At 34.1% G+C, this 24606-nt stretch overlaps 1 protein-coding gene across 4 annotated transcripts in view; it reads right to left on the reverse strand.

Moving 5' to 3' along the window:
- Positions 1 to 24606, reverse strand: part of Fchsd2 (FCH and double SH3 domains 2) — a 282704-nt gene that overhangs the window by 135895 nt on the left and 122203 nt on the right. For all 4 annotated transcript variants that reach the window (XM_010603233.1, XM_010603234.1, XM_010603232.2 and 1 more), the window contains exons 4-8: positions 24527 to 24603; positions 16395 to 16539; positions 11318 to 11451; positions 6980 to 7034; positions 6004 to 6132 (exon numbers count right to left, since the gene is read on the reverse strand). In XM_010603233.1, the coding sequence (XP_010601535.1) occupies positions 6004 to 6132; positions 6980 to 7034; positions 11318 to 11451; positions 16395 to 16539; positions 24527 to 24603 (540 nt within the window). The remainder of the gene's footprint in view (positions 1 to 6003; positions 6133 to 6979; positions 7035 to 11317; positions 11452 to 16394; positions 16540 to 24526; positions 24604 to 24606) is intronic.

Raw genomic sequence — 24606 nt, forward strand, 5'->3', positions numbered from 1 at the left:
TTGGTCCTGGGGATCAAACTCAGGCCCTTGCGCTTGCGAGGCAGCCACCAGAACTACTGAGCTAAATTCCTGGCCCAAGCATAATGATTTTTAGAAAAGATATTATGGGGCTTGGGATTTAGCTAAGTGGTGCTGCTGCCTACTTTGCAAGGAAAGATATTACAAAAACTAAGTGAAATGATATTTTTAAAAAGTACTTAGAGTTTCTAACAATGCTAGGTACCTAGTCATTCCCAAACACTGTGGAGGCCTCTTCTATGCTCTCTGTCCAACAATACAAAACACACTAAGTAAGACTTATGTAAAATGTATTAGAATTTCTGTTATTTAATAAGGCAATATACAACACATATACGAAGCTTCAAGATTAACAAAAACACTTTCCATCATCTCATCTGCTCTCACAGAAGCAAGAGAAAAATAATGCAAGATTACCCCTCATTTAACAAATGAAGCAGTATGCCCAAAGAGCTATTTTCATTTAAAGAGTTAATGACATTAGCCCTTGTGTCAGACAGATCTGTCAGACTGAAGGCAGGCTCTACCATAATTTCATTTCTAAAACGGGAATGACTTGATTTATAAGGATTAAAACGAGACTGGCTGTTCATTCAATTGTTCAGTATTCATGTAAACATTTAACATGCATTATGAATCATATATCATACTAAGTAGCAAGGTTAAAGCCTCAAGTAAAACAAACACAGCCACTGCCTCTGTGAAATGTATTAGTGAGTAGGAGCAAGGTGTTTATACTGCAATCACACAGTTACATGTAAAACTACAACTATGCTACGATAAGATAAACCATTTTATGAGTGGGATTTGTAACTAGGTGATCAAGGAAATTACCTCAGAAAGCAACCAGAGAAAAGAGGTTTGAAGAACTGACAAAGGCAGCACAGGTGGGCTTTGACAAACTCAAGATCACACTTAGAAGACTGACACTGGGGCTTTTCTCTATTTCAGGCTTCATCAGATCACCCTATAGTGAATTTAAACTTGCCACTAGCTACGACAGAGGCTACACAGGAAGAAACTTTAAAATAAAAATTATTATCGAGAGTATCAAAATTCAAAAGATAATATGTAGTTGTACACCATAAAAACCTGGCATAAAAAAGGTTTGGGAACAAAAGGAATAACTGGACACTAAAGCAAGCTTGAAAAACATAAAGACTCAATTAAAAAGCTGAAATGTAAAAAAGAAAAGCCGAATTGTAATGTTGAATAAGTCTCCCAGAAACTCTAGTATAATAATATAGATGAAAAATAAGGGAAAAAAGAAATTTAAAGAACCAGAACGAAGAAGTCCATTATCTTAATAATAGGGAATTTCAGAAAGAGAAATCAGAAGGGAAGAATTAATCTAAGAAATCAAATGATACACTAAAAATATTCTCTAAACTTCTAAAAAGTGTACCCCACCAAAAAATCCAAAATAAATACGTCAGATATGAAGAATCGAGAATCAGGATGGTTCTGGGCTTTTAGAACCTATATAAGAAACAAACAAAGAAAAAACAAAACAAAAGTCATAGTATTGACTTCAACACTTGAATGAAACAGTTTTTACCTTTAATTTTACATCTGAGTACATGTACAGAAGAATACCATTTTCATAAACGTAACATCTCAAAAAACAACACTCACACTTTTTCAAGGAGGATGGAAGATTTCAAAAAAAAAAAAGCAAACCAAGACAAATGGCACAGATACCTGGAGACCAACACAGAAGATGGGCAAAGGGAGAACTTGATCAGACACAGAGGGCAACTAATCTAGATTACAGTGAACCTCAAAGATAGGCATGATGAGGAGTAATATCAGCAAGAACCCAGTAACTACAAACCTAACAACAGAATGTCTGGGAAATACAAGTGAAAATAGAATACCCAATTGTTTTTATTCTTTTTTTTTCTTTTTATTGAGTTTATTGGTATATTTTAGGTATACAGTACAGTTACATTCATTACTGGGATCTTGTACCTCTACGTGACAGGTCTTGGTTCTCATTTTTTCCCTTGTCTGTGCCCTCCCTTCACCCCGTCCTCCTCTCCCCATTTACAAACACTTTATTTCCATTTTTTCATTTTGTCATATTTTTTTTCATTTCCCTTATTATCTTTACCCTACCCTTCCCATTTTCCCTACACCTTTAGCCCTTTTCTTAAAAAGGCAGGAGGAGGGGCTGGGGATTTAGCTCAGTGGTTCTGGCAACTGCCTCTCAAGCACAAGGAGCTGAGTTCAATCCCCAGTACAAAAAAAAAAAAAAAAAAAAAAAAAAAAAAAGGCAGGAGGAGATGAGATATAATCCAAAACTAAGGCGAAAAGATCATCTTTGCATAGGAGCAACTCTGTTACTGAGACTCCTTAGTCTTTAATACAGATGAAGGCAGGCAGTGGGACAATAGTGGAGTTTTCTCTTTCAGTGGTTTTTGTTTTCTCTGTAATTTAGGAAGACAATTTAATTGTTGGGCTGGGTGTAGTTCAATGGTAGAGCCCTTGTTCAGGATGTGTGAGACCCTGGGGTTTGATCCCCAGAATTACAAAAATATCAAAACACAGAAGATAAATAACAAAAACTCTCTTGTTAAGTGTGAAAGAAAAGGGTAAATTTGAAGAGAAGGAAGAAAGTGGAAAATAATTATTAAAATAGCTGGGAAGTCTGAGTTTGATCCCTGGTACTGGAAAAAAAAAAGTAGTGAAGTTAACTAGGGAAATACAGTAGGATGTCTGCACTCTATTCAGGGCCTATTTGGACTGGTTTTTCTGTTAATTTATGATCATGAATTTTCTCTATTGAAAATTTTTTCTTCAGCACTATTTGCTACTTAAACACAGAACAGAAAAAGGGGTAATCTAGATTCATCCAGAGTTGAGATTTCATTCATTTGCAAAAGATTAAAAATTAGCATATAGGTTAAGGAATTACTTAAAAAATGAACTATGAACTACAACCAGGATGAAGATAAGAATAATATCTAAGAGCTTAGGATAATGCCAGGGCAATATTAAGCAATAAAGATAACTAATGTTATTACTAACCATAGTCCTCTAGTAGTAAATGGTTTCATTATTCTAGTTTATAATCATTCATATATACTTATAATCACATAAATATCATTTATTAGATTTAATTTTTTGAGAAAAAATAGTGGTATTATTTGTCTTTGCCTCTTTCAAGGCCTAGTCCAGTAGCTAGCATACTCTGAAATGACCTAATAGATGATGAAATCCCCTGCTTCTAAGCTATCCATATAATTTTTAAAGATTCAAACTAGGGCGTCATCACCCTAACATCTACTCAGAAAAAGACATTTACAAGAAAAGTACCTAAGGACCATTACCAATTCAGTGACGGAAACTTACTAAATAGCTAACAATATGATTGATGGAAGCTTTCCAGTACTACAGGCCATAGAATTAGCATGAGGAAGAAAACAAGATTATACATGAAAAAAATTGAGAATATGTGTTCTCACTTTTTAAAAGCCAGAAGCACAGACCTCCTAAATGATGTATCATTTTGGGGGTGGGGTGATGCTGGAGATAGAACCCAGGGCCTTGTATATACTAGATAAGTGCTCTACCACTAAGCTAGATCCCTAGTTCTTTTCTATTTTATTTTCAAATAGAGTCTTGCTAAATTGCACAGTCTGTATTTAAATTTGTGATTCTTCTTCTTCAATCTTATGAGAAGTTAGGATTATGGGTGGACACCATTATGTACAACTAAATAATGGATCTTCCCTGGTTTATTGATTCAATCTGAAAATCATAGGATTGATTTTTGTGGTGCTGAATATTGGGCCCAGGGCTTTGCACAGACTAAGTACATGATCTACCACTTAGTTATGCCCTCAGGATTTTGTTTGTTTTTGTTTCTGCTTAAGTTAATAAAATGTACATTTACAAGTATTCATGAGGAGATATATCCCATATACATAGATTGAGCATCCTTCACCTAAAAAATCTAAAATATGAAATGCTCTAATGTCTGAAACAGTTCTGGTCCCAAGCATTTCAGATAAGGGATACCCAACTTATAGTTATCAGCTTTGATCAAATGATAAACATATACAGGACATAGAGAATCACAACTTTTTAAGTACAAGCTGTGCTGTAACAGTCTTTAGTAAATGCACTATTTGAAACTGAGTGTACACATTGTTGGGACTTTCATGTCCTTGTAAGTTTGAAGTATTATATAACACCAAATAATGAAGCATCTAAATCTCTAGTTCAAACATGTTGTGGAAAAAGGTATAAAGATTTCTCATCTGGATATCAAAACAATTCCCCATTTCTTGCTATTTTAATCTGTATTCAAACCAGCAGAAGTCCTAACAGGACAGATGATTGGAAAGCGAGATTTCATGCAACAAATAAAAAGAAAGGAAAAAGTTCTGTAATAAAATACTTCTTAGTCCAGTTTGACCTCTTGTTAATGCCTCTCTGTAATCCCCTGGAAGTTCCAGGAAATATCCTGCTTGTACTTTCAAGGAATGAACTTGTGGCTTCTGGACAGAGCTGATCTCTTTCCCAGAGCCTCTGGAGAGAAAAAGAACGCCTGCTCCAGCTGTATCCCATTCTCAACTGCTGATTCTTAAATCAAGCAATTCAAAGCTAGCAATGTGCTTACTGTATAGTCACTAAGAACTATACATTTCATAGGGGTGGGTTGAAAATACAAGAGAAAGACACAATAATCCAGTGTTTTAGCTCTTGAGAAATAAGGCAAGAATGAGACAGAATTCAAAGTGCTAAACAGTTTTCTTTTCCTTCACTTCATTCCCTTTACTCAGTGAAAGTTAAAAATAAATGCAGGATAGATGAGGAAAGACCATGATGAAGTTCAAATACAGAGTGTATTCTAATCTATCTGTATTTCAGAGTAATACTTAAAGTGGAGACATCATCATATAACCACTAATACTGTTTATCCTGTAAACATTTCAAAATCATCAAACACTAATGCAAAACTTCATCTATTAAAGTTATGAAATTAAAAATATCTAACATTTTAAAAAATTACAAATAATCACATGGTTAATGTCCACAATTTTGGTTAAAAAACAATTCAGCTTACCTATGAGATATACTAAAATATTTTTAGTAAAAATATATTTTCCAGAAAATAAGGGTTATCTAACAAAAGATAAAATTATGCTGAAATCTTAGCCTTTCTCTGATGATGCTGCTTAGAAGACAATTGAAGGTTCTGCCTCGCTTCAATTTTATTGACTCATATGAACTAGATCTTAGGAAATGGTGCAAAAGCAGCTTGATAGATTAAGTGTTTCTATATCTTATCTTTTTTTTGTACCAGGGATTGAACTCGGGACCTTGTACTTTCCAGGCAGGCAGCAGCATCACTGAGCTAAATCCCCGGCCCCAGCCCCCTTCTCTTATATTACACAGTATGTCAATCTCATCTTACATATCAATAATACAGCAAATATTTGCTGTGGCTAAGTAATAAAAACATTTTATTATGGTTTGGCTTTAAACATTTTCTTTCTCTCTAAACATTTGATTCCAAATTGTCTGAAACAGGGCCGAGGATTTAGCTCAGTGGTTCCACCACCTGAATTGCAAGTACAAGAACCCAAGTTAAATCTCCAGTACCAAAAAACAAAAACAACCCCCCTACCAAAAAGCAATCAACAAACTGTCTGAGACACAAGTTACTCAAACATTACCAATATAAAACAGCCTTGCTAAAGCTGGGCATGGTGGTGCATGCCTGTAATCCCAGCACTCAGGAGGCTGAGGCAGGAGGATCGCTGAGTTTGAGACCAGCCTGGGCTACTAAGTGAGTTCCAGGGCAGTCTGAACTATATAGTGAGACCCTGTCTCAAAAACAAAAACTAAAACAAAAAAACAATAAAAAACCTTGCTACTATTCAATAGACTCAATCCTATATACCTTACACCCAGCTCATGAGTTGTTTTATTTTTAATAAAGTAAAATTACCAGAGATATTGAAACTGTATTACCTTCATAACATTAACTAAATCTGTTTGATAGTAGCGATCCTGATGTGCATTTGCTGCTGCCAGAGTAAGAAGATAATCATTCCTTGCATGAGTAGCTTTGGAATTACACTCAGATCGCCGGGCTTTTAACTAAAACAGAGTAAAAGAAAAATAAGGTGATATTACACTGTGAAACACAGAAGACTATTACTCTTATTTGGCAATTAGTGGCTCCTGACCAAGAGCAAAGATAATTGTGTAAAAACAATTTATATGCATATAAAATTATCCATCACTATTAAAGAAAGAAACTGACTGGATACCTGGTAATAGTATTTTCAAATATTTGTTATTTACACTTGAGGGGTGTAAATAACTTATATTTTGGCAGTTATTAATATACTTTCAAAGCTTTCTAGAGAACTTCAAAATGTTGTGCTCATTTTATTCAGTTGGGAAGTATCTTATCTTTGAAGACATGGGCAACCCTAATGGAGTTAGAAAATAGTTTTTAAAAAACCAGTACTCCCAACAATCCATGCAAAGAACTGCCAGTTGGTGGGGAGCCTGGCAGCAAAACTAAGTCACTAACCTCATTTATTCTATATTACACAGCTTGAAGGTTTGGCAGGAAAACTCACTTGCACTAGCCCAGAAGACCTGATGAGGTATCTAAGGCTGGAAGAAATTATCCTGTAGGGCTTCCTAATGCCCCTGCACTGACTGTTTCTCTTGGACTCAACAGTTAAAGACCCAAGGCATTGAACATGGCAGGGAAACATTCTTAAAGAAAGGTGTGCCCAAATTTTTAACACCTTGGTTAAAAAAAAAAAAAACAAACAAACATGAATAGGGAACAAAAGTTTCTTCCAGAGTTAATAATCTTAAAATGCTTCTCTAAGGTAGAATTAACCCACTTACACCCCTGAAAGATCCAATTCTTTATTTTATAAGCTAAGGTTTTTTTAATTGTGTAATACACCTTTCAAAAACTCACCTTTACGCTTGCCTTCTGTAAACTGATTCTTGATTGAAAAAGACTAAGTTTAGACCTACAATAAAAATAAATAAAATGTTTAATAAAATTTATAAATTATAAACAACACAATAAAACTACTAAATATTTTAATGACTATTTTTAAAGACACTGTTCTAAAACAAAATGAAAATTAGAAAACCAAGAGCAATGCTTATTTGTCTTTATTTTATTATAGGAAGAACTTAATATAAACTTAATATAAATACTGGGATTCACATAATAAAAATATCCTTAATGAAAAAATATAATTTGACAAAAAATTAAAATACAATGGTATCCCCAATAAACAAAGTCATCTATCTACAGTTTATTCCCAGTATTACAAAATTTCACACACTTTAGTTCTTGTAAGGTTACTTGAAACCCAGGAAAAAAATCAACCTAAGGAGGCAAGGATTACTAGTTTTTCAGAGCTGCATATGACAGCATGTAACAACACTAGGGCATCATCTGCAGGCTCTATGAAGTCTTTACTTCTGTTATTCCCTCCATGAATAGATTTTGTGTCTGTGAGCCTGCCTGTGTGTCCCTGGACTCCTAAAGGGATTCTGAACCTACTGAAAAGGTTCTTGGACTCTACTCAATTTTGTTTTCTCTATTTCATATTTTCCTGCTCTGGTATTATCTCCCTGATCTCCTTAATCAAACAAGAAGTACTAAAAATATGTTTACTCAAACAACTAAAAATGACTATGCAGATAAAGCCAACAAACAGATGCTAAGGAACAAGCAACACTTCCATGATGAGTGATTTTTCTGAAGCTGCAATGTTTGTCTTAACTGTAGTGTAATGGGGATGGCCATGGGAGAGCTCAATGCATATGCTAGTAGCTATGCTTTAATATGAAGTACAGTTGCAGATTGCTTGGAATTGGAATGTGGAGTAGCCAGTCTCTGCATTGCCAATGTGAAAAGGATAGCAAAAGCAACCTCTTATCTTTCTAACAGGAGAGAGAACATTCTGGGATTGAATACACATGCATCCCAACTCTTCCCCACTGTTATAAAAGAAAAGGTTCTAAGATATTCCTGTTATTTCCTATCTTGTTATGTTCATATTTCATGAAGTTTTTTGTTTATTATTCAGATTTCTATTCATCTTGATCTAAAAAAGCAAAGGCCACTCACTTTACAATTTGAGAGTGCCTGTTCAGGTTAAGACAGAATGTGTTTGAGTTATTACCAGTTTCCTTTTTAATATAGTAATTACCCAAATAATCGGAGTTGAATCTAGATCTTCCAATATAAGGTTTAAAGTTTCTGGCTTCTGCTTCACTTGCTAATCTGCATATATTTCTCCTGTGGTAGTAAGGTGTATTCGTGACAGAATAAGACAGTAACTGTCCTGAAAGACTAAACTCTAAGATAGGATTTTCTTTTTTTTTTTTTTTTCCTCATTGAGTTTATTGGTACATTTTAGGGATACAGTACAGTTACATCCATTATTGGGATCTTGTACCTTTATATGACAGGTCTTGGTTCTCATTTTTTCCCCTTGTCCCTGCCCTCCCTTTATCCCTCCTCCCCTCCCCCTTTACAAACACTTCATTTCTATTTTTTTCATTTTCTCATATTTTTTTCATTTCCCTTATTAGCTTTCCCCTACCCTTCCCACTTTCCCTATACCTTTAGCCCCTTGCACATTGTCCATTATATTATTAGGATCTTATGTACTATTATAGTTTATTCACACCAGAGAAACTACTCGGTGTTTACACGTGTGACTTATTTCACTTACGAGTATATCCTCAATAAGTATCCATTTTCATAAATCAAGCACTGTAAGAATAATGAACTATATTGTATACTACTTGTTACTACATACATTTCAAATACTAATTGTCCTTGAGTTTCCAATTCAATGTCACAGTTACATCTCATTGTTATCTGTGACTGTGTATCTGTAACTACAAGCTGATGGGCAAATGACTCCCAAAGTGAGATCCTCAGTCCTAAATTTTTATGTAAGAGAAGATATCCGACTACCTAGAAAACAAAGCCATGCTATTCTCTTCCAGGCTCTTCAGAACCTATACATCCAAAATAAAACTTATCATCTTATTAAAACTATATATCCCTCTTCCTCCTGTGGTTTCTCCTATTGTGCCTTTCTCTCCATCTATTAAGACTACATGTAGTGCCATTTTCAGGCCACCTTCCTTTTCATCCTCTCTCTACTTAGAAAACTCAGGCATTTTTAGAGACTCTATCCAAATTTAACTTCTATAAAAGACTCGTTTATCATTATTTATTATTTATTAAAAAATAAGTCTCTCCATTTTCTATGCTTTTATAACAAACAGTATTTTCATATTTCTACTAAAAATAGTGACTAGCAGAATGACTTCTGTGAAAAAATACATAATAAATTACTTTTAAACATATTTCCCAATTCTAGTTCCAAATTCCTTGAAGGAACAAAATTTACCTTACTTATCTCAGTGCCTATAGTAACCAATATAAATTACTCAATTAACATTTACTGAATGAGTTAAAATATGGAACATTTCTTGCTCTGTAGTTGAATTAATTTTCTAGAGAAGTGAAACACTGAAGTAAAATGTCTCACTATGAATTTGGATCATATTAGAAAGCTGTTCCTTGTGATCAGCTTTGTGAATTAGCCCTATCAAATTCAGAGAAGAACAGCCTGCCACTGTCCTCATTTTCACCTTGTGGGCCATGGCTGAATTAGGTATTTTAAACATGCCCATAAATCTGTCAATTCTCTATTCTGAAATCCCAGCAACTTTAAAAAAACAAGTTCCTAAAAACTACAATGGCAGAATCTCCTAATGAAAACTCCTAATCTAAAAACTTAAGAAGATGGGATCTTCAGGGAAGATAGAATCAAAATACAAATATGAAATATGAAAGTATAGAAACTTTGCTCAAAAATTAAAACAAAAAATAAACAAAATTAGGAAAATGTGAAATAACATCAAGCACTTGATGAGCCTTCATTTACTATCTCTCCATTCTAAATAAACTTTCCAGGAGGCCCTGAATTTTCACAAGATACGTATGAAATTGCTTATGTTTTCTGCAGATAAAAAACGTGTTAGAAAGCCCCCACCAACATGGTTTGTTTGCTTAGTGACCAAAGCATTCTGATTTTATGTCTAGGAGTTCAGCGTAGATTTTTCCATCAGTCAAAACATTGTGAACAGTAAAGCTTCAGTTCTCCTGCTCATAGACCTCTTCAGAGTACAGATCTATAACACTGGTTTCTTTTATTCTCACTTTTTATCAGAATACTTGAAGTTGTCATTACAAAAATCTCCATTACTTGTGTATATCTCTTATTACCAATTGCCAGTTCCTTTTCTTCATTATTCTCAAAAGAAAGGATTGTAATTTTCACTTACTGAAATTGAAATTGACACAATCTCTGAAGCATACAATAAATATATATATGTATGTATGAAGCTGCATGTGGTGGTACACACCTATAATCTCAGTACTCTGGGAGACTGAGGTAAAAAGATTGCAAGCTTGAGACGAGCCTGGAAAATTTAGGATGACCCTGTCTCAACAATAAAATAAAATAAATAGAATGGCTTGGGATGTAGTTCAATTCTAAGGCCCTGGCTTCAATCCCTAGTACAGCACATGAATGAATAAATGAGCTAGAATTTCATGTAAAGTGCTGGGGACAGGATTTCTATATGAAAATAAATACTCTAATTCACATAATATGTCCACAGTCCTTCAGTGGAATTGTGAGGTCACAGGTATTTCTAACTATCACTGACTTAGAATTTAGTATGCTAAAAATTAGGTTCTAAAACCCTGATCATCAGACAATATACCATCTTTAACTAGACTTTGGATAAGCTTTTGAGTCTGTAATTGCAATGATCATCTACTTTCTATAGTGGTTCCTTGGTCTACCAACTTAATTTGTTTTACAATTCTGGGGAAGACAGCTGCATTTGGGTTTGTGCAGGAAAGATGGCTGTGGTCATATCTGTCACCTTAGGTGGAGTTTGCAAATGGAAGTAAAATTTTGTGAAATGCTTTTGTGAGCCAAACTGCAAACAGAAGCATTTGTGATCTGAGGTATTCCTGTATTTCAAAATTTAATGTAATGATCAAATATGAACTTTTTGCTACATTAATATAGGAAAAAATCAACTAAAAGAAAAATATCATCTAAGTGAATGTAGGTCAAACATATAACCAAACATACCAACACAAGAACAATACTATGCCCTATATAAATGAAGAGCAAAGCATTAGCAAAGATAACATTTATTTGTATGATCATTTTCTCAGAAATGCTAAAACACCTACTTTGACTCGATGTCAGCTTTCTCTCGTACTGCATGAGCCATCTGTTCAGTCTCAAAGTACTTCTTTTTGCCTTTAGCTAAGTCTTTCACTGTCTCTTGTAATTCACTTTGGATCTTTGTTAACTGGTCCACACACTGTAAAATACAAAGATGCAATTATTATAATTTTAGTTTTCAGGCTTAAAGAAAATAACTTTGTCCTAAGAATCATGCAAAATGTATTCAGGAAATTCTAAAAAATCAGCACTTTCTGTGTCTGTTGAATTGTAAAGTAAAATCTGGTGAACTGCTGTTATGTCCATCTCAAGTACTGCATCAAATAGTGTCACAGTTTGCCTAGCAATCATGCTTGGAGAAATAGCTGCTGCTGATGCCTGACATTAAGGTAAGGCATAAGAAGAGCAACCCTGAAAAGACTCTTGCTATTGTAGATATCATGGCAATAAAGGCAAAAGAATAAGTAATTTTGTACTTCTTCATAATCTCAAAGTCACTAGTACAAATGCTAAGATAAAAGGAGTAAGAAATGATCCTTCACTTCTCCTAAGGTAAAGGAGTTCTATATATATTTTCTGTAAACCTTTAAAAATATTAAATGTCAAGGATTTTTAAAAGATTATATAGAATTTCAAATTAGAAAGTAATATATTCAAGTTTCTGTTCTGTTATTTTCTATCTAAATCTAACATTTTTTGGCCTGTTTCATCATTCATAAAATAATAGTTACATAGCTGTCAGAGTTATGAATATCAAATAAGACTATAATATACTGGCAGTTTGTGAACTCTAAAATGTAACACAAATGTTATATATAAAAGAATTAATCATAATTCTTTTTCCCTCCACTCCGTGTGTGTGTGTATGTGTGTTGCTACAAATCAGATCCAGAGCCTGGCACATTAGCTCTACCACCTGAGCTATACTTCCCTAGGCCCTAATCACCATTACTTCAAGGGGAGGCAGTAAACTCTAGTATAATGAGAAATATACAGGCAAAGGGATGGCTAAGTAAATACAATAATGGCAAAATGACTTACATTATTGTCTTTTATCTTCTTTGAATTTACAAGCAAACGTTAGCATATAAAGAAAGATCTGGAAAAGGCTGCAGTATAATTATTATAATCTCACATAATTTTAATTATAATATCAGGCCTTTCATAATTGTGGTATGTCTATATTTTCAAGTATTATGAAAAAAATCACCAAAACTAAAGACATTTTTAAAAGGACATGAACTTCGCTGGGCATGGTGGCACACATCTATAATCCCAGCACTCAGGAGGCTGTGGTAGGAAGACTGGGTTGAGGTCAAGGCCAATCTGAACTACGCAGTGAGACCCTGTCTCCAAAAAAAAAGTTGGACATAGCACACACTAGACTTATGTATCTATGAGACCTGGGACAAGGCGGGGATACACCTAAGGGAGCACACAAAACCTGATGCCCCCCCACCCAGAGCATTTGTTGACAAGAAAGAAGATATAAATAGAGTGGTATTTTTTAAAATCTTGAGTTTATTGGTATTTTTAAAGTATATAGTACAGTTACATTTATCTTTGGGATCTTGTAACTTTATATGACAGATTGTGGTTCTCATTTCCCTCCCTTCACCCCCTCCACCCTCCCCTATTTACAAAGACTTTGTTTCCATTTTTTTCTTTCCTCATATTTTTTCTTGTCCCATATTTTCTCTCCCCTACCCTTCCTACTTCCCCTAGAGAGTGGTATTCTTACTCTATTTTGAAACAGAATCTGGGGTTCAGTGACGCCAAAAGAGCAGTAGTAACTTGCAAGGCAATGATCTAGAAAGAAGGGTACTATAAAGAAGCAAGTCCAAAAATTAGTATTCAAGTTCCTCCTGATTTATTAGTTGATTTCTATAGGCATATATGAGGTGAATCCAAATCTCATCTGAGTACAAAGCACCCTCTACTTTCAGTTAAGATTGCAGAAGTAAATAGGATCAGCTCTTAAAAAGCCATACCTTAATAAGGTAAAGTTCTAGCATTCTATCTGCCTGCTTAAGTTCATCCTCTTTAGAAACATCTTGGAAGATTCTCCACAAATTTTATCCATAATATCCAGTACTGTGAAGCACACTAACAAAGATCTAAATAACAAACAAGAAAAATGGCAGACAATAAAAACAAGCCTATTCAGATAGTGAAATTATAAAACAGTTTAGGTTGTAACATGTTTAAGAGGAAAAAGGAAAACTATGGAGAATTGCACCCCAAATATGGAGTATATTTTTTTAAAGTCAAATAAAAATTCTAGAACTGAAAAATGCATTAAGATCCAAAAGATGAATTTTAAAAATAGATTAAAAATAAAAGAACAGAATATCATTGGAAAATATTCAGATTGAAGAATTTAGAGAAAAAAGGGTGGAAATACAGAAAAAATACAAAAGGCAATATAAAGGTAGTATAAACAGAGTCAAAGGTGTAACAGTACTAGAAGTCATAAAAGGAAGATAAACAGAATTATACTGTCAGGAGATTTTTATATTGTTCATGATGTAGTAAAATGCTAATTCAAGATGGATTTTAAAATTAATTTGGAACAAGATTTGGCGAATAGGTTCCCCTTCTAGGTATCTTCATGAAAGAGTTAGTCATCACATCTCAGGAATAAATGCATACCTGGGTTTTTAGCAGCACAATATAAAATAGGTAAATCTTAGAAACAGCCTAGATGCCCATCAACAGATGAATGGATAAAGAAAATGTGGTATTATATACAATGTGGTACTACTCTGCCATAAAGAAGGAAAAATTTTAGGCGTTTTTATGTAAATGGATGATCCTCAATACCATAATTTTTTTTTGTTGTTGTTTTTTGAGACAAGGTCTCACTACGTATTTCAGGCTGGCCTTGAACTCATGGTCATCCTTCTGCCTCAGCCTTCCAAGTTCTGGGATTACAGATGTGTGCCACCACACTCAGTAAGACAATAATCTTAAGTGAAATAAATCAGACACACAAGTTTAAATATTACATTGCTTCTCTGGTGTGAGAAACCAAAAGTATAACTAAGGAACAAAACAGAGGATACATATTAGGAATCAGGAAGAACATTTTTCAAATGGGAAGAGGAACAAGAGATGGAGGAGGGGGAGTAAAGGAAGGGAAAAGGGATTTAAGGAAAAAAGAACTGAAGGGAAAAAAAAGGAAATATAGCCTTTGCAAATGGGTAAGGGAAGAAGAGCTGGTTACAGTGAGAGAAGGGGACAAAAAAAGAATTAAGATGCATTATGTACATGTACAAATTTTTCATGATAAATGTGATCATTATGTACTGCAAATATTAAAAAATAAATTATATAAAAATTTTCGGGAATAATAAAATAACTAATTTAAAGTAATGAAATAGACATTGAAATCTGTATGGTAATAAAAAAATACAGAATTATAAAATTAAGACGCTAATAGTGGAAGCAAAATTGACTGCTTAATATCAATAACCATCAGGAAAATCATAAACAAAATGAAATATATTATACTTAATAGGGTTGCTATTATTTTAGCCAGTCCCCAACCCCCAAAGACAACAAGTATTGGCAGAGTTATAGAGAAACTAGAACTTCTGTAAACTGCTGGTGGGAATGCAAAAATGACGTAGCCATTATCGAAAACAATTCTGGTAGTTTCACTGAAACTTTTGGGAAAATGGAAAGCCTGTAAGTGAAATTTACAAATCTGGCACTTTGGGGACCACAATGTAGAGAAAGCCACTGGAGAAAACAGAGCTAATGGACAAAAAGAAATAAAAGAATGATTTCTGAAACTATCAACTGAGCTTCTGGATCTGCCAATGATTAAAGTTTTAGAATTCAGTTATGTAAATGAATATATTTCTCTTTTTTGGCTGAAGACAGTTTGAAAAAACTTTTTGTCATTTGCAATCCCAGACTCCTGACAGATATGCCCAACATATACTTAGTGTTCAACAATTGCCTAAACGGAACATAAACACCAGTATTATCAGCTATAATATAAAAAAGTTAATACACAGATAAGAAAATCATTAAGCCTCAACAAACATTCTTTGCCCAAGAATGTTGGTTAAATTCAGGTCTAAGAGTATTTCACTAATGGAAAAATATGAGACAGAGGTAAATTCTTTTGAAACAATGTTTTATTAGCATATATTTGTGATACATAATAATTACATTCATCTTGGGGAACTGGTAATATCACATTTTGATAATTTTTACAGTGCCCTTCATTCTCCCTCTTTCCTCAGATCTTAGTGAAAAAAGGGGAAACTTTCCAGTACTTCAACTAGATTTGGTAAATGCACTGGCAACTGAAACAGTATTTTCTTCCTGTTAGGAAGTTATACTAGTATTAATTCTCTCCTCCTACCTTCCACTCCTCTTTCTGCATAAATGGAGACACACACACACACACACACACACACACACACAAAGATGCACATTTTTTCCAACGTGAAATCTTTAATTACTGGTCACATAGTTTATTCACTATGTTTACTTTGAAAGAAATAATAATGGTGATGATAAGACATAGGCATTCTTAAGCAAATATGTTTAAATCAAATGATATTAAGTGAATACTATAATTAAAAATTTATATATACATATACACACTTAACATATTAATGTCATGCTACTTCAATCATATTTGGCAATCAAAGATTAGTTTTTAAAATTTCTTCAGAAAATCCAAATGACAATTAGAATCAAAACACTGGATGCCTTCTGAGATAATATTTCCTTAATTACTCTAGTATTTTCTGAAGTATTAACATTTCTACTTTTAAAACTTTCATCATGATGTCCTCCATTTTTGTTATATAGAAAAGTGATTTCTAAGTGTTTACTGAGCTTTACCAATTTCTATAGATTCAAATCACACTCACTTTTATCAGCTAACAAAATACAGAGCATGAGCATGTCGAGAAATTCTAGTAAAATGACATCTATAAACATTTGTGATTCTATTTTTAAAAAGCTCAAAGTTTTAAGTTCAATTTAGCTAATCTTATACAACTATAGCACTGAGATATTAAAATATATGTAAGAAAGGAACAGAAATAGAAACAATACCCTTTTTAGTTGTTGTTCTTTTACACTTCTCACTGCCCTTGCTGGTTCAGAAATGAAGTTTTTATAGTTTTCACATATATTGATCCGAGATTGGGCCACCTGCATTGTTCCCTCGAGAAAAGATTTCCAAACAGGATACATACTCCTAAATTCAAAGAGGGATGGAAAAATATTAGGCAAGGGAAAGGAAGAAAAGTTGACTTTTGTTCATTCTCTAGCACTGATAGATTATTTTCTGTATAACTATATTTACACTGGTTTACAAGGCAACATTTCAACACACAGAAAAACACAGCATATACTCTATTCCTCTATAGTTCAGCTACAGGGAATATTGATTAACTGGCTATTCTTAATAATAGAGTAAAGGGATGTAAGGATTACAACTAGAGACAAAGCTAACACTATAAAAATGGCAGGACTTTAATGGTCACAGGGTCATTATTATGAATATCAAATTTTATTACTTGATTAAGGTATTTTCTTACTTAACAGGTGAGATAAGTGAGCTTCACAGAGATTTAGAAAATAACTCTTAGGTCACACAAGAATACATCGGTATTGAGATAAGGATGAAGGCTGGCAACATCTAAAGTACTTCCTCTTTTAATTACATTGTCTTACATAAACTAAAATGGCTGGAAAAAACTGTATCATGAACAATAGTTCATGTGCTTGAGAAGTCTATATTGCCTAAACAACAACAACAACAACAACAAAATCCATGGTATTGTCGCTCTACATCTGTCTCTCTGTTCTAACATAACTTAGCCAGCATCATACTGTGCTTTGGAGTAATTCCAAGTAAGTACCACCACCTTGCTTGAGAAATGTGCTCAACAATCTCTTGAGTAAAGTCCAAGAATTATTCGCTCTTTGCTTTTTCTAGGCAACTTCCTTTTCTTTCTTTCTTTCTTTTTTCTTTTTCTTTTCTTTTTTTTGATACCAGGGATCGAACTCAGGACTTTGAGCTTGTGAGGCAGAAGGTGACACCACTGGACTAAATCCCTGGCCCAAGCCAACTTCCTTTTCACACTTTCTCTCCTAATTTACTAGTGCCTTAGCCAATTCTAGCATGGTCCTTTAGTAGTTATAAACACATTTTTATAACATCATAACAATGTGTGGTACTGTATTTTTGTTTGTAAAGATGAGACAGTGAAATTTTGATGCACTATAATATTCATCTGCTGAGATTTCCCTTCTGGTGTTCATATGGACTTTCTAATATAGCAATGTATGGGACCATATGCTATAGAAAATGCTAGCCATGGGTCAATGGATGACAAAGTGAAAGGAAGAAAAGAAAAACTGCCTGGGTCTCTAACCTAGTTAGAATTTTTAAAAATTGAAAAACTATACTTTTCAACCAAGGAGTCTTAGAAACTAGTCTTCGTAATAGAGCAAATTAACAAGTTTAGATGGAAATATTTTATTTAGGCAGAGATATATATTATCTCTTTGAAAAGATTCAGGAGCTAAACTGCATAAAAGTACTGATGGACCAACAACAACAAAACTGGCATCCTCATGGCTGGACTGCATGACAACTACTGGGACTTAGGATACAAATTCCTGAACAGCCCAACTAACTGATTTTCCTAAGAAATGTTCTGAGAGAAAATCTCAGTTCTATATTTAGTAACTTTTAATTTGTATTTAAAATACATTTTAAGATCAAAATGAAAAACAACTATTATGAATTGTGATGGCAGAAAGGGAAGAAAGAAGGGAGACAGGGATCCTGCATTTATGTTCTCTAAGTGTAACAACTTCTTCCCCTTACCTCTTCATCTAGTTAATGTTCATCCTTCATATCTCAGCTTAAATACAACTTCCTTTGTGAAGTCTTTCATGATCACCACTAAGCCAAGCCCCAGAGTCAATAAAGTATCTTCCTTTCCTTTGTTATTTGTTCATGTCTTTAGCACTTTTCCTTTAATTAAAAAATTCTTGGTTTTTGGTACCAGGGGTCAAACTCAGGACCTTGTGCTTGCAAGGCAAGTAAGGTGCCACTGAGCTAAATCCCATGTCTTGGTCAATTAAAAAATTCTTTAGCTGCCTGCCTCACAAGCGCAAGGTCCAGAGTTCAATTCCCAGTACCAAAATGTTTTTTAGCTAATGTTCTTTCTTCTCTCTACAGTGATAATTCCATGAAGGCAGGGGTGTGTGTCTTGCTGACAATTGTATTCCTAGGGCCTAGCAAATATAGAATGGCTACAATGAAATGCGTTGAATGAATGGATGAATGTATAAAATAATGACAACTGCAAAATAAAGAGAAATCCTTTCATCATAAAGAGAATTAAAAAAAGACCCCAAATATATCCTAACAGTGAGGAACCATAAAAAACATGGAATTAAACTACCAGTCAAAAAAACCTGGACTCAAGTTCTAGGTTAACCAATATATGCAGCATACCTCACTATACTTTCATTTTCTCAAGTGGAGAAATAAAAATACTGGGCTTCCAGGCCATGGCTCCTTCTTGTTTTACCCCTATCTCACTGGCCATGCTTCAGTTTTTGGACCTGTAATGCTGCAGTGCCCCACAATCAATGCCCAGCTTCTTCTCTTCTCCAAACTCTTCAAATGAACTCATCCAAACTCATGATTTTAAATACTCTCATTGTATTGACTGGCCCTGAACTTTTAATTCCTGACCACACATCTCCCTAACCCTCAACTGCGCACATTAAGTAAGCAATAGATATTTAATAGGTTAAATCTAACATGTCCCCACAAAAATTCTTTATTTCCCTAGACTCTGGTCGGACAATCTGTCTCGCCAACATTTCCTTTAACATACTTGCTCAAACCAAAATCTCAGAGACACCATAGATTTCTCCTTTATCTCTAACATCCCACTTCTGTTTCATCTTGTTTAAGCTCACAAAATAAAATCTGATTTAGCTTATCCCCTCTACTGTGACCACCTGTACCAGTCTCCCAATTGATCCCCTGATGTCTACACTCCACAGTGTATACTGCCCTTTGGTAGTCTGTGTTCACCATACTATATATTCACCAACTGCACATAAAATTATTCAGTGGTTTACTATCTGTCTTCCTTCACTAGAATGTAGGCTCCATGTCATAACAGCTTTGTTTTACTCACCATTTTACCCTAAGATCTAGATAAGGATATGATATTGCAGGTAGGAGAGGAGGGAATGATGGAGCCCAGATTTAAACCCAGACATATCTGACTATCAAAGTTCTTCTCTTCTGCTGACATAAGACTGCTTGTGGTGTCAGTAACAAGACAAAAAATGGTCTTGAACATTTTCATAAAGGTTTACTGAGTCCTAAGTCCTTTGTGCATGGCCTACACTATTTTTGTCTTATATCTTCTATACCATTTTTTGTTAAACTGACACCTTTTAAGTTAAAATATATGTATCTTACTTTATTTCACTATTCTAAGTGAAAAAACAAACACTAGCCATAATTATTATAACTAGTAAAATAAAAAATATTTATCAACACATCACCTAAGATCATTCTGTAAAGTGTTTCTTAAAAGAATATCACATTGGAAAACAGACAAAACCTTTCCAAAAATAATTTTTCATGGTGAAACAAACCAAAAAATTTATCCTTTCTGTGGTGGTGGTCACATGAATCTACACCTGTGCTACAGCTACACAGAACATATGCACACATGTACATGCACACAGATGAATACACACAAAAGACAGAATATAAACTACACTGGCAGGCTGTCTCACTATCAATTCCCTGTTTAGTTTTTTGAGACATAGTCTCACTATGCAGTTCACTCTGGCCTTGAACTCACTATGCAACCCAGGGTGGCCTAGAACTCAAAACCATCCTCCTGCCTCAGCTGCCCCAGTGCTGTGACAGGTGTGCATCACCATGCCTAGCCATCAATTCCCTGATGTGATACTGTATAACAGTTATGGAAAATGTTACCGCCAGGTGAAAAATGAAGAGAATTTTTTGTATTATTTCTTGCAATTTTATGTGAAGCTACAATTATCTCAAAATAAAATTTTTCTTAAACCCATAGATCTTCTCTAGACCTAGAAATAGTTACCTTCTAGTACTGTACATGAGAAGATGTAAAAAAATGTAGTAAGGTCATAAGGAACATTAATTTATACAGAAATCGATGATAAGGAGTAGATATGTTGTCTGAATAAATGTTCTGTACTATTGTGCTTGGCAGTTGGAAGGGAGAATGTCTTAAAGTAGCAGAAGCAAAGGCAGGAAGAAGTCTGACTGCAGTCCCAGTGAGCTATGTTAAGAACTGCAGCACAAATGCAGCTGAGGCACCCAAGGGTTATGCAACAAGGATAAATGGACAGACGAGGCAGGTAATGTGGAACCAGGTTTCTTCATGGCTTTGAGTATCATAAAAAAGAAATTAAATTTCATCCTAAGTAGTAAGGAGAAACGAAAAGATTTTCAAACAGGGAAGTAACAGTAAACCTATTTTATAAGGACATAAAGATAGCTAAGATAAAAGATGAAGATAGTTTGTTACACTGTTGCAAATGGAATTGTGAAGACAGATAACAAACAGAGGACCTGAGACATTTCAGATACAAGAATATGAGATCCAGAAAGCTGATATTGGAGAGAGTTGACTCTTTTTCAAGTTGAAAGTTAATAAAAATAAGATTACTGCTAGTTTACAGACAATAGCAAAGCCAGGAATATAGATAAGATCACTGAGAGAGTCAATGGAAAGCTGAGAGAACTTTGAGAAACATTTAGAAAAATTAAAAAACAAACAGGTCAAGGAGAAACTAGTGTGGCAGAAGTCAAGGTTCCAGATAAATGGGAGTGGTTTCATGGCATTAAATGGTGCACATATTATCAGATAAATCCTTTAAAAGAATGATCACATGCAATGTTGGTAATAAGCAAATAAATAAATATAAAGGGGTAAATTTAAATTATTTTAGAAGAAATGTAAATTATATTGATATAAAGCTTATAAAGGGGAAGATCCAATATCAACATTTTCAATATAAACCTTTTACCCTACATTTCTCTCCTCTAAAAATTTATCCTACAGATGTACACATACTTCCAAAGCATACAAAGATATACCTATATGCATACAGGAATTATTTATTATAACATTATTTGTAATAATAACAAACTAAATACCAATATGGAAACTAACAATAAAATCCATACTATGACTCTAAAACAGCCATTAAAAAGAACGAATACAGTGCCATGAAAGGTTGTCTAAAACAGACTCCATAGCGTAGGGAGGCAGTTTACAGAAACATATATAGAGAGTAATTCCAGTTCTGCTTAAAAAATAAAAAAAGCAAAACTGCATATGTTCAGGAATAAATCAATTACATTGGAAAAAATGTCAAAGAAAAGACCACATTGTTTTTATAGCAATCACTCCAAGGAGCAGAAAAGCAAATGAAAGACTTGGGAAAGAGGATGAGGCTTGATTTTATATCCTTTATGCTCTTTTGAATTACTTACCTACTTACTGAAAAGCACATAGTACTTGGATTAAACTACCAATAAAAATATAAATTAAAAATTAAGCAATTGAACATGTCTAAAAACAAAGCAAAATTGAAAAAACAAAGACAAAATTGAGAACTGGCATTCTCATCCTCAATTCTGATCTTTCTACTGTTTTTTTCCAGAGTGGTGCCACTATTCTCTCAGCTGGCTAAATTAAAAAACCTGCAAGTCATTGTGTAATTCTTCCTCCTCTCCTCCTGCTTCACTCATTCGGTCAGTAGATATTTATCAAGTGCTTTCTATGTGCCAAGAGCTTCTTGAAATACAAAGAAAACCATTTACCAGTTTATCTCAAAACAAATTTGACAAACTAAACAAACCAAAATTCTGCCAAATCAGCTGACATCCTCTAGCTTCAGTTTCCTAAATATCTCTCCTAAACCTTATTGTTCCTATATTTCCATGGTTCAAATAAGAGATGATGAAAGACTAAGTTCCTGAAATTTTATTTTTCCTAAATTCTTCTTCATACCACTCTAATTCACTTTCATGTTATGATTGTGGGAAGCTGATGTTATCATTCATCTTGGAAATACTTCAATGATCCATTATTTTCCAAATACAAATATAAATTCTATAATACAAGTCTATAATACAATATACTCTATAATATGCAAGTCTTTTATGATGCCTATGTATTCTCCACATTCACCTCTACTTACTCACCAACCCATATACTTTATACTAGCCATACTGAAGTGCTCACCATTACTTAATATTCATATTTTATCATGCTCCATGCCTTTAAAATGTTACTTCTGCTTAAAGTTTCTTTTTCCAACCTATTTGCCTGAAGAAAGACTAAACTCTACAAACCTAGGTTTTCCACTGTGGATGTACTTCTGTTACTCCTGATATTGCAACTATTTACAGTGGCCATCTCCTATAAGTTCCTTAAAGGCAAATACTATCTTTGAGTGTCTCTACCCTCTAACATTTATTTTAACAAGTGACATGTACTGGGTATTTCAGTGGTAAATCATGAATTATGAAAGAATGAATGTTTAAATAGTCAGTGTGACCTTGAGTAAGGGATATAACCCAAGACCTAGCATACTAGCATATAAAATGAAGATAATCATATCTATTTCACAGGGTTTAATAATCATGGGATATGAGTAAACATTCCTAGCATAATAAATATTTGGTAAATTTTGGATTAAAATGCTTTTTAGAATTAGGTTGTATAAGCTAGCCTGAGAACATAGTCTTTTATTATTTCTTTTGTAACTTGAATTGTGAATTTCAAACAAATGTGGAATATAGCTTATCCATAAATTAGAGTCCTTTATTCCCCAACAAGCAATCTCTTTCTTTGTCAGGATGACTTTCTCAGATGAGCAATAAGAAGTGTGCTCTCTTGCCTCAGGTTAGTGTTCCAAATTTCTCTTTTGCCTAAAATTTCATCTCTCCCTTAGCTGAAGTTTGTACATGCAAGATAATCTCTATTTTTATTTTCTATATACCGCTCTGTTATTTATAGCTATTGTGTCACCTTCCAAGTATAGTTTGCCACTGTGGGGAACTATTAGGGTTTCTTCCTTCAGTTTCCTAGCAGCATTGTCATAGTATTAAGAAACTCTCTGATGTCAGTCTTTCCTGATAAACCAACAGCTTGATTTCTTTGTGTTTGTTTGTTTGTTTGAGACAGGGTTTCACTATGTAGTTGAGACTGACCTGGAACTCACTATGTAGCCCAGGCTGGTCTTGAACTCAAAGCGATCCTCCTGCCTCAGGCTCCCGAGTGCTGGGATTACAGGTGTGCGCCACCACGCCTGGCTCCAACAGTTTGATTTCATAGTCAGACTCCGAACCATAGACTTCAATACTGAGTTCTTAATTACCTTGCACTCTCAACTATTATTTTATGGGTATTAGTCTTAAACTCCAACCAGATTGCAAACTCGTGGGTCCCATACATGAAAGACAGCCCTCAGCACAAAAGACAATAAATACTTCCAAGACCCCCAAAAGCCATTCAATTTTAAATAAAATTACAAGCACTTTTAAGATATTAATAGGTCACTAAGGACACAACTTATATTTTCCTATCATCTACCTTCTTTAAAATTTGTATAAGAGATACAAGTAGCTAACTTCTGGACATCATGTTTATACACACATACATATTTCTAAAGTAAGTATTTTACTATAAAGGAAGCTCTTTTCATTAAAATACATTACTTAGAAACTTTTCCCCTAGTCTTACGAACTTCACCTTTCCAAATTCAGAATTTATTTCAGAAGTAAAGAGTACTGATTATGAGAGTGCACTATAATCTTGTTTTACTATTATTGCAATAATTTATTTCATCACTGGTCACTGAGAAAATGTTCCACTGACATCTACCTTCTTTAAGTTCCGTATATGGGTACTGAACTAAATGATATACAACTTTAGCTTAAGATACATGTTATAATTCACAGAGTATGTACAAATGTTATGGAACATAAAAACTGTTTATAATTTTGAGATAACATTTAAAAACACAGCAAAGAAATAATTATTTTAAAAAGTAGTGTGTCACATTCTCTATATGTGAGACAGCTCTTAATGGAGCTCTTTTGAAAGAAAATAAGCAAAAGCCACTTGGTAAGTTACCTGTAATCATTCCGATCATCAGGTTTTATTCCAGGCCAATCTCTCTTCAGGTACTGGCTAGTCAACTTCTGGATACCCTG

This window comes from Fukomys damarensis, unplaced genomic scaffold (assembly GCF_012274545.1).
Source record: "Fukomys damarensis isolate Sample0158 unplaced genomic scaffold, DMR_v1.0_HiC HiC_scaffold_16, whole genome shotgun sequence".
In the NCBI taxonomy this organism is placed as follows: Eukaryota; Metazoa; Chordata; class Mammalia; order Rodentia; family Bathyergidae; genus Fukomys; species Fukomys damarensis.